Genomic DNA, 11509 nt, shown 5'->3' with positions numbered 1-11509 from the left:
AACTAGTTTTGCTTGAACACTGTGACAACACATATCCTGAACTTGATATGGAGGCACTGGCTGTTAGTCTAATCTTCTTAGAGCTAATCTTCTTAGAGCTTTCTTATGGTACAATAATCAAATCATGACCATTACAGTATTTTGGATTTAGCAAAGCTGCGTCACTGCAACGTCCCTCTGCATGAAGTTTTGTTTGTCAAGCTGAATTTCAAATGATATGCCTTTGTTTCGGGTAACAAATATTTAACAAAAATTTTAGAAATTTGACAAATTCTTTTCTTGAAAAACATGCCACAGTTTGCAGAAAATAACCATTTACAGGAGACAGCACATGATTAACTCTAGGCAAGACTTTGTACTTTCTGAACTGTAAATAAAGAAAGTGAGTGACAGTTATCCATTTCCCTGAGGCCACTGCTATTATTGAATTCTATTAACTCACATAAATAGGCAGGACCAATGGTTAATCTGCTTCCACTCCTAAACCTCTTAAAATGTAGTTTACCAAAGCCACTGGCCAGAAACCTTATCAGTGTGGCATTTGCCTTTTCCACATCACTGAAGTTACAGTAGCTGTACTACATGACGCAGAGACAGATCGTTGTTAGCAGTTTTCAATACAAATGTGGATTGTGATATACTAATATCCTGAAGAATGAAAAAAAAACGTTTTCCAAGTCTGAGTTTTGTTTGTTGCTCTAGTGAGAAAAACACTTACGTTTAAAAAATGCTTACACTTAATTGTCCATCACACAGTATACTCTGTATAATCGGTTTTCCTCCCATTGTGTGATTTGTTCTAAATTTAGAAAAAAATGAATAACAAACAAGAGCTACCTTAATAGGGAATATGACACAACTGTGCATTGTTTTTTTTATAGTTACAGAGAATGTTAAGGGATTAATTTGATTGATTAGAGAGTTGGTAAAGTAGAATATATTTGAGTTTGGAAACAGCTAATTATTATTAAATGGCTATGAACCGGTAGCGGAAGAAGACTGTACCCTTTATTTGAAAGAAAAAGCTAATCCTTCTGCTATTCTTTGGATGTATGGGCATACTTGTCATTGTTTATGTGGTGGAAACCTAAAATGGCTAGTCTTTTTGCTGTGATTAGTTAAGATCATTGACTGCAGGATATCATCATTAATGCTGAGCCAATGTGTTTTTCAGCTGTTGTCCAAGTCCATTGAGCAGTTACGTCAGCCCAGTACACACCTGCAGGAATCAGAGGAGGAGCAGGAGGAGCAGCACAGGGAGCTGGCAGAGAGCATGCAGGAGGACAGGCTGCCCCCTGGAGGAGTCATCCGGAAGCACACACTGAGCAGTAGCAGCAGTAGTGGCTCAAGCGGTGAGCTCCACCATGCTCATTACGGGGTCATCAAGGTCAAGGAGGAGCCGGCTGATAGTGAGGATGAGGCCCTGACCAATCAGGGCTTAGAGTCCGATCAGAGCACCTATCTTCACCAGGTTAAAGGACGATTGGTAATAAGAGCCATGATCTGAGAAGGGAAGAGGATGAGATCACACACTTGCAACATTCGCAGATGAACAAATCTCTACAAACATGTGCATCTACATCCTTGAGGTTTACACACACACACACACACACACACACACACACACACACACACACACACAAACAAACACATACACACACAGCCATTGCAAAGGTGGCCAGCTCTCCCTGTGACGACATGATGACCCATTTACACTCAGCTGCACCCCACACTCTAAGACTTTGTTTGTGATCTTTGTGTAGTGATCTCTGTAAAATATGTACGTTTTACTTTTGTGTATATAGTATGAAGACAATTTAGACCGTTTCTTTAAATAGCTGCTTTGGTTGTCTAGCGTCTGCTCAACTGACGAAAAAGTTGTATCAACATATACTGTTGATTAAGAGGGAAAGGTTGAATAGGTGTACAGCTTGGAAGAGCCAACTTGTGTTCCCATTGTGTACATTTTGCCATAAAATATTTGAATGCTCTTTTATCCTCTTTAACTTTGAGAGTAATCATGAAGTTTGTTAAAGAATTTAACACACTACATGCTCCATTGTTCTCAAAAATCTGTGATGATCTTCCACGTAAAGTGGTCTCAGAGTTGTAATAATTATTAACATCTGTGTTTGAGAGAATGTATACTTAAATCCTAACCGAGGACGGTCCTTTAGGGAAGATTTTTTTGTTTGGAGTGATATTGCCATTGGAATATGGTCCGCTGCTCATATTGCAATTTGAAGGATAAAACACTAAATCCCTGCTTGGGTGTACAAGCATCTCCCAACACAGCCCAAGTCTCCATGTCTCTCTCTCGGAGGGTTCCCAGAAGCAGGGCCCTGTGTTAAGCCCAGCTCTCTTCTTCCTCTCCCTCTGATTCCAAATCAAAGATCAGCGGGTTCCTGCCCAGCTTTCAGCAGAGGAGTCAGACAGAGAGAAAGAGAGAGAGGGCCGGGCAGGAAATGCCTTCTAGAAGCCAGGAGTTGGAGTGATTCATGTGTGCAGGAATGTTGAGAGAGGAGGACCTCGGGTTGGAGGAGTCCAAGGGGCCAGGCTTGAGAATTGATTTACTGTCAAGGCGAATTACAAAGTGAGTGGGGATATGGTTTAGGGAGTCCCTGTTAAAGGGAATCGCTTCCTTTATATTCCCTTGTGGCATGCTTACCTCAACGTGCAGGTTTGATGTTACTTAAAAAAAAAAAAAAAAAAAAAAAACAGGCCTTTGCTTATTTTTCTTTTTTTTAGCCTGTTTTCCCCTGAAAGTGCCCATTGCGACATGTATAGTCTGTCTTAAAGTGATCAAACAAATGTATTGCTTAGCCGTTAACCTTCCGTTTCATTTGTACCGTCGATTAAGTGTAGAAAATGCTAGTATGAGGTTCTGTGTTTGGATTCATGTGAAAATCAAAACTGTCTGTCTTATACTGTACATTCAGATTGTCCGGTTTTAATGTTTTTAGTGTAAGTAAACACAGCCAGAACAATGTGAGTCTTGATGTCTTGCTCCTTTGATTTGGTTGTAATGAGAACCCCTTTTGTTGCCAGTGGGGGGTTGGGGAATCCTGTGGTCTGTTCATAGCAGTTTACACTTCTTCTCTTTCTTGCCTTGTGTGATAAACTTTTTTTAAATAAAGTCGATTTACCTTTGACGTTCTTTTGCAGATTATTTATACATATGTCCACATTAAGAGGCTGCATGCATAGGACAGAAAACAAAAACATCTTACTCCATTAAGTCTATCAAAAACCTTTTAAACTTTCTGTTTTATATTTAAATTCACATATACATTATTAATAATTTTTGTATCATCTAAAATTGCTAATGCCTAAATCATTAGCACAGGTTGATTTTCCCACACTGGGTTCTATATACCTCAGCTCTTTATTTTCAGAGTATCTTTGTGACCCTTTAAAGGGAGCTTAAGAGGCTTTCAAAACATGTCTTTGATGTTAGCAAGCAAGGCTTCTTGTGGCAGTATTAGAGCAGTCAAGATAAGGTGAGCTGCGAGAGAGTGATATATTACTTGCGCAGATTCTTTCAAACCAATCTTAAGCAATTTCACAGCAAGCTTAGTTCATGGGTCTGGCCTGATATGCTATACACGCAATGATGAAACTGGAAAAGTTTTCTCACTGCACAACACCACTCTGAGAACATCTTTCAAATGACGGCACACTCATTGCCAATCTTTGTAAATAATGGTTTGAAGAAGACCTTTAAAAGATAGTGGATTATGTAAAACTACACATTTTATAAACTCTCTCATTAAACTTTTATGAAACCTCCTAAAGTATTAAAACAAAGGTGTAGAGTTGGGCTGTCTTGGGCTCCTGGCTCTTGTGATTTTAAATGAGCTGTTACAAAGGCAGAGAAAATAATGAAGCCCAAATCCATCTGCACTGCCCCTCCCCAGCAGCCCACAGAGCCAGTTGTAAAAGCAAACAAGCATTTTTAAAGGTGTTAGGAAGTAAGGACGACATAAGCCTACTTATATCCTCTAAATGGATTAGACTCTAAGTGAGGCCTGAGTTTTTATCACCTACAGTGCTGTAAAAAAAACGCCATTTGGATGGAGTGTGCACACACATCCAAAAATGTCAAGGCGTCAACTCTAATGGCTTTGTGTCTAATGCATGAGGATCAACAAGAAAACATATTTTTACACTCAAAAGCCCTGCTAAGAAATTAATTAATGTGTTTGGAAGCACAGTCAGACTAAAATGCACTCTAAGTACGGCACTGTTGGCAGAACCTAAAAGGACTTACCCATTACTACACTATATGAAATAGATTCATGTCTATTAGTACAAACGTCACTAATGAAGTGCTTTGGGTCAGCTTTCTATGTATGATGTATCACTGCCTTTTCAAAAAGAAACTAAAGACTATAAAAGTCTTTGCAACATACAGTTTTTGCAAATTAAATAGATCTAATTCTAAGTGAGTTTTACACATTTTTTAAAATGTAATCAAGATTTTAGTCTTCCTGGATCTTTTGTACCATTGCCAAATAGGGTGTCCTTCTGGTGTTCATCGTGCTGTAGCCATCTGATTCAAACCAGATGAAATTAACTGCCACTGACAACTGCTAGTCATTGATTAAAAAGAGAAAGAGGCATCAATCCTCTGGGTTGAGGACTAAGACTGCATACCCCTCCACTGGTTGAATAACGCGGCTGTAAAGCTCAGGCTGTTGGCTGAAGATTAACTGTTACAGCATCATGGTAGATACGTGTTCCGCGCATTACTCATTGTAAACCACTAAGGAGAATGAATACAACAAGATGACAGGTCTCTAATTTGAAAATAACAAATCTTTTACATTTCTTTACCTGCTTTATCTCTTAGTTTATGCACTTGCACTGTCCGTCCTTTTTGAGTTTCTCTCTTCTGTCATAGTTGATAGCACAATTAATATGAAAAACCTTGCTTCATCCAAAAACAACCAAATGTTCTGGACTATACAGACTTGCTCTATGTTTCTGTACTTTCTGATAGAACACCCTGGATTGGCTCTTAGGGATTCTTATTGTTGGTTGTACTACACATTTATACTGTGTCTCCTTGTTTTTTGAGTTGTATTTGAGTAAATATGTACAGGTGTAACAGTGGTAGATGCTGCACATTCAGAACCTAATGAGAGAGCTTAGGTATTGATAGTGTGCTTGCCCCATCTGGATAACCAAGCATATTTTGCACTGTGAGAAGACGCACCTCTCTTAACACCACTCAGACACTGGACAGACGTCATCATGCTCACATAAGTCACTTCCTTCCCATTATGTAAATAGAAAAAAGCTATTCAATCACCAGTAACAATGCGTATCCATGTTAGCGTTTCTAGATCCAGGAATGGAATGTCAGGAAGAACCCCTTAAACACCATGCACCCTGAAAAAGCTCTATGATGGAGAGCCATGATGTAACTAACTGGACACACTCTTACAACAGTGTCCTTCTGACATTCAAAGTGTAAACTATGAAAGAATGAATGGGTCAGTGGCTGTTGAGCTGAGTTGAAAGAGGAGGTGCACATGTACAGTTTCCTCGATACAGAAGATCCAGGGTTTGAATCCGACCTGTGACGGTTTTCCAGCGTGTCTTCCCCTCTCACTCCCATCTCATACCTGAGCTGTCCTATCATCAAAGACGGATATGCCCATGAAAAAGGTAAAAAAAAAATAATAGTAATAAGAACGTATGGGTTGCGTAGAATTTTGTGATTGGTTGTCGCAATTCACATAGAGACACCGATGGACTTGCCAGACAGGTGCAAATGGGTTTCAACTGCAATTACACAAAAAACAGTAGTAATGTGTGCAAAATTTAGGATTTAGAATTGTTGGAATAATAACAAAAGAAATACATCACACATGACAATGGTGTTAAATTACCAAAGTAGACGTATAATGTTCACCTGGCAGCTTTGGACATCCTGACCAATCAAAGCCAAAGTTTCCCAGTTAACACAGAATGTTACAATACAGTACAATAGAACACAACAACGTTCTGTTGAAGTAAACTGTCACAGTTCTTTCACAGTAACAAAGAATCAAATGATCGAAAAAACCGATTCATAACCTTTGAGATCTGTTTGCAAATTACCCAAAGGGCTTAATAAAGTATTTCTTCTTCTTCTTCTTCTTCTTCTTCTTCTTCTTCTTTTTCTTTGAAATGCAGATGATTGACATGGTCATGTTTCCGAGTCCTAATATTGAAAGTATGTTGCTAGAGATAACTATATTCGTTGCCATGATGCTATTATGAAGAATGTTTTATGGTGGCTGTTGACAATTAGTTTGGGTTTTGTTCCATTTTCTTGCGTTAGAAGTTGACACAGTGTATCTAAAATAGGCTTGCCTCATAAGTCGCGGTAAATGAGGATTTCATTTGTTAGATGAACCTCTTCTCCTTCATACCCTGCCCACCAGAGTGGAAGATGACACAGGGCTAAAACGGCACATAAAGGACATTTTCCAGCTTTCTTCTGTGCATATTAAAATTTATTTGAATTTGGCATGTAGTGGTACACCGTGGTGTTTTTCTTTCCATGTGCCGGTAACCGTGCTCAGGGTGCAGGACAGTGCAGCTCTGGCACCAAACGGAGGAAACTGTATTGTGTGCTGGTGTTAAAAAGTGCACCTCCAAAAAGAAAAGAGAAATAAAAGCACTAATGTCAGATGGGTGTGCAGTCAACTCATTTCTGTTGGATTGGTTGTGGCCTGTGATGTCTGTGAGGCCAAGATTTCTTTCTTTGATGATTTCTGTGCCTGTCAATGCACATTAAATCCCTCTCACTCTCAACTTTCCGAGATTAATGCCTCTAAAACTGTCTTTTAAAAGTAATGTTGGCTTTGTTCAAAGAATTGCATACTTCTGAATGGAATATGTGTTGTTTTTACATTTCATGGGAATTGACCTGAACCACAGGCGACAACATTATTTTTCAAGAACAGAAGAACAATTCCACATCCTTTCTTGTCTCCTGAGATAAAACGTTGATGAAGCCAACATAGATTGCAGTTATGTCACTGTCAGTCTCCCTGACTGGTGTCATCCATCCTGTTATCTTAGCCTTTTAAGGATTAATATACCTTTTCAAGTTTAATGAGATAAGAGACCTGGGGGAGTTCTCCTCCTGCTGTGTTCAAAGACCATCCGGCCCGAGGAACTGCTTCATCTCAACCACTGATTGACCTGGCTGATAGGTGATACTGAGGAACCACAGTGATCCAGGGAAGTGGCCTTACCACTCAGGAGATGGGGACTGGCAAACTTGGCCTCTGCTGTCTGAGAGTATCCCATCAGTGGGGCTCTGGCGTCCCTGAGATGCTGTCTACTCTCTTTGATTCCTGCGACCAGGCACTTTTACGTGCCTACCTCCCTCACAACATTCAATCCAGAGCCCATAAAGTCAGACTGCTGCTCTGCAGCTAGTTGGACAAGACGTGTTTGTAAGTGTTGCCTGAATGCACCGCCAGGCAAAATGACACCCAGAGGGCTCGTAAGACTTGTAATTTCTTCTCCAAGCCTGTGCCAAGAGACCATTTTGAGCTCCACCTCCGTTCTCCTAAACTTTGCCATTTGTGGCTTGTGACCATGGACCCCTGGGGTTTGTCTCATGATCTATATGGCATTGCAAATGCAATGTATTGCCATGACCTAATCATAAATGAAACACAAAAAGTGAATAAAAAATGGCCTCAGTGAAACACCGCATAATAACCTTCAAAGAAAAAAATATTCAAATCAATATTGCATACTAACCTCTATAGAACAATACTATATTCATTCAGATATGTCATCATTTAACAAACACTTTGTCCATATTGTGGAAAGCATGATACATCTCTATGGTTCATTTCTACATTTTGAAGTATTTCAGGAGATTTAAGACACAAGATAGTGAGGTTTCAGGAATGCAGCCTGAGGCAACATTGCCCTGGGGACATATTTTTCACGAAGGGTTTAAGGGCTCTCTCATTATCACTATATGTTGAGAGAATAAAATGGGGGGCCCCTGAAAAGGTCCCCAAGGCATTTGCATGCAAGGGAGTTCACGCTACACACTACATCACAGGCTAATCTCTGAGGGAATCATCTGTGTGTGGATACACGAGGCACGTGTTGGAGCAACTGAGTAGCAGGTCGGAGACAGTGGGAAAAGCAGGGCTCCAAGCTCCATTAATGTTGCCATGTTTGCTCATCTGTGCAATTTCCAAATAACGTCATCATTCAGATACAATGGAGGCTACGCCTGATGCCTGTTGGCTGTCTCATGCTAATTTTACTGCTACTATGTACAATTGCATAGTCTAAGGTATTTGTAGATATAATGTCCAAGTACTAAAGTGATACTTTTTAGTTTATTTAAATTGAGCTTATTTTAATTTCTTATGTATAATTAATTGTGTAAAGCTGAGATGAAGGTATGGTTTGGGTCACAATTGTCTTACATGAAGAATTGGTCATAAATGCAATAAATCCATGTTTTACTGTGTTCTAAATCTTTATTTTTTACAAAGTGTTGATATCTCATTTAAATGCTAAAATATATAATAAAACATTAAAAGCTCTTTTCTACAACTTTAAGAATGACAACAATGAAACTAAGGGTCAGATTGAAGCAGATTCAATTGTCAGGGAATTAAACAGTGGAGCTTGAAGGTTCATTATTGACCTTGGAAACAGCGGATTGACAAAAAAAATCTCAACATCAGTTCCAACCTACTTGTCTTTTTTTACAGCTTTTACCTACTTCTTCTACAACAACAGCAGGAGGGCCGCGAGAAATAGTTAAAAGCTTAGGAGACAAAGAAGTTGGACCTTCTGTGGAGATTTATTTTGTCGAATTGAACAATTCTCAATGGTTTAGGAACTTTTAATGTTTGAAATCAAAAGTTTGTAAATGAAGGCCTGATGTGTGGATTTAATTATGGATCTGCTCTTGCAGGAGACAAATCAAATTAAGTCCGCTGTGTATTTAAATTATGCTTCACTTTGGTGAAAGTTGTTTATCTTTGCAGTGTGAAACCACAGTGGAATCTTGAGGGAGCGTGAATAGTTTGAAGTTAACGTTTCTAGACATCATATGAAAGGTTCTTAGATGTCAGTACAGTCGTGATGTGTTCTGGAGTCGCTATAATTCACATAATTCATGATGAGGAATCAACTGCACAGTTTCATGTTGTGTGACTGGTTTGGGAAGAGGCCAGACTGTGAAACAGCACTGTGACAGATCCACAGTGCTACATCACAGTTTTAACAGAACAGCCACAGTGTAGGCACGTTGTTGACTGAACATAACACACCACCAATGTAATGTAAGAATGTGTTACCCGACCAGACGGGAATGTGTGCCCACGCTGGCGCTAAGAGTCGTGACAGAGCATTTTTTTTGAAAAAGTGGGGAAATCACCATCTATATGAGGGGGATCATGTTATTTAAATGCATAGAATGCGACAAATTGTGGTACACTGAAGTTAATGGCACTTCCCCTCATGTTTTGAAGTTCAGCTGGCACTGCCACCTCATATTGCCTGGTGTTAATCTGCCATGAACAAGCCTGCATTATGCCAAGAGTGTAGTGGAAGTGAGTGGGAAACAGGTGGCCTTTTTCTCATTCCTGGTCTGAGCGTTGGCTTCTGGACGCAAAGTTGGACAACCTGCATTCTTTGTGGGGATTTTTCCCCAAGCTACTTCATTAGTGATGGAAAATAAACCTCAAATACTACATGTGTGGATTTGTTGTTATTGTAGTGTTTAAAGTACAACTTCATCATTTTGGTGATCATGTTTTTTTTTTTGCTGAGAGTTGTGGGAAGATTGATATTGCTCTCATGTTTGTTCAGTAACCATGAAGCTACCGCTAACAGCCTTAGTTACCTTAGCGTAACACAAAAACTGAAAACAGGGGAAACAGCTAACCTGGCTCTGTCCAAAGATAAAGTCTGCCTGTTACCTTTAATGCTTAAAGGTCACACACTATGCTCATTTTAAGATTCATACTTATAATTTTGGTTTCTACTAGAACATGTTCACATGCTTTAATGTAAAGAAAAATACTTTTTTTCTGTGTCTAAAAGGCCCCATTTTAACCCCTGTCTCCTTAGGCTCCCCTTCTGAAAAAGCCCAGTGCTCTTTGATTGGGCAGCGTTTATGGGCCGTCATTGAAACTGGGGAATGAGTGTAATGTGTGTAAATTATTGCATGCAAATGCATGAAAGACAACACAGTCTCTTTTAAAAGAATGTCCAAATCTTGTCTTCAAAAGACCTTGTCCACCCACTGTTATCACTTATACATCTTGGTAACAGCACGGAGTGCAATTTCATGGATCTGAAAAAATTGATAGCAGATTGTATTCAAGGCTTCTGGCACTAGAAAAAGGGTAGTAATATCACAATCACATCACAAGTGTCTGTTTTCTCGGCAAAGGGGTAAAAAAAATCTGAACGCTTTTTCACTTTGTGACTAGAAAAAGATGAGGGCACGTAGCAGTGTTAGGTTTTGGAAAGGTTTAAGGTGGAAACTTGATTGTAACCCACTCTAAGTCACAGGTTTATGTTCCACCTTATCTGATTGGCTGCTATATATTAGGGAAATCAATTTTATCCCTCAGATGTAAAAGTCACACTGAAACCAAGCAGTGACTGAGCAATTCTTGTCAAACAGTCGTTCTCTACAGCAGCATTTCTGCACAGGTTGAATGGTAGCCTAGCATCTATGTAACCTCGGTCTTTCACACTAATAGACACTGTCAGGTGTCAGTCAACAATATGCAGACAGCCTAGGGAGTCATGCAAGCTCTAGTCCTCTGGTGCTGCACTTGGACAGAGATGAGAGCGTGCGGGAGAAAGAAAGAGGCCTGCTTTCTATAAAGTTCTGGTATCCTGTGGGGCAGCTCCACTTCATAATCATAAATCGTCTAGATGGAAATTGGGGGTTCATCATATCCCAACATAACAACGAAGTTTCAAAATCAAAAGATGGACTGGCGGTTCTCGTGACAGTTTAATATTTATGGAAAGATTATGATTTTTTTCCATTCAGTGTTATTTGAAGTTTTGCAGCTAGAGAGGGCAGCTACAGAATGTTTGGAGTTCAGTGCAAGTTCAGTTTCCTTCTTATGATGAACACATATTTCAGCTCATTTTCTCTCATTCTCATAATTAATGAATGTGAAAAGATGCGATTGTGGGTTTTTGACTCTCCATGTGATGGACCCAGCTCCTTCATTTCTCTCCTGGAGGCTGTGGAGGACAGAGGTCCCCAGCCTCTCCCTGGCTGGTGCACCGTCCAGCTCCAGCCCATGCGTGTAATGCTGTTTCTAATGAGAAATCTAAACAAGGACCAGCAGTGAGGCATGACAGGAATGTGTTTCCATTGGAGGGAGCTCCATGCAAAAAAAAGAGAAGAGAAAAAAAATTATGAGAAGAAACGATGAGGCAGAGTGGTGTCCAGAAGGAGCGCTCACTTGGGCCAAAGCGGAAGACTAATGTTATT

General features: G+C 39.8%; 1 protein-coding gene across 7 annotated transcripts in view; it reads left to right on the top strand.

Annotated features, from left to right (window-relative positions):
- The window catches only part of hdac9b (histone deacetylase 9b), a 36440-nt gene extending 33290 nt beyond the window's left edge, over window positions 1-3150 (top strand). For 4 of the 7 annotated variants that reach the window (XM_034873984.1, XM_034873983.1, XM_034873980.1 and 1 more), the window contains one exon: window positions 1124-2992. In XM_034873984.1, the coding sequence (XP_034729875.1) occupies window positions 1124-1507 (384 nt within the window). In that variant the 3' untranslated portion in view covers window positions 1508-2992. Of the gene's footprint in view, window positions 1-1123 lie in introns of all 7 variants that reach the window. The other 3 variants (XM_034873987.1, XM_034873982.1, XM_034873981.1) reach the window with 2 other exon arrangements.
- Window positions 3151-11509: the final 8359 nt, after the last annotated feature.

This window comes from Etheostoma cragini, chromosome 6 (assembly GCF_013103735.1).
Source record: "Etheostoma cragini isolate CJK2018 chromosome 6, CSU_Ecrag_1.0, whole genome shotgun sequence".
In the NCBI taxonomy this organism is placed as follows: Eukaryota; Metazoa; Chordata; class Actinopteri; order Perciformes; family Percidae; genus Etheostoma; species Etheostoma cragini.
This window is presented reverse-complemented; position numbering and strand designations above follow the sequence as displayed.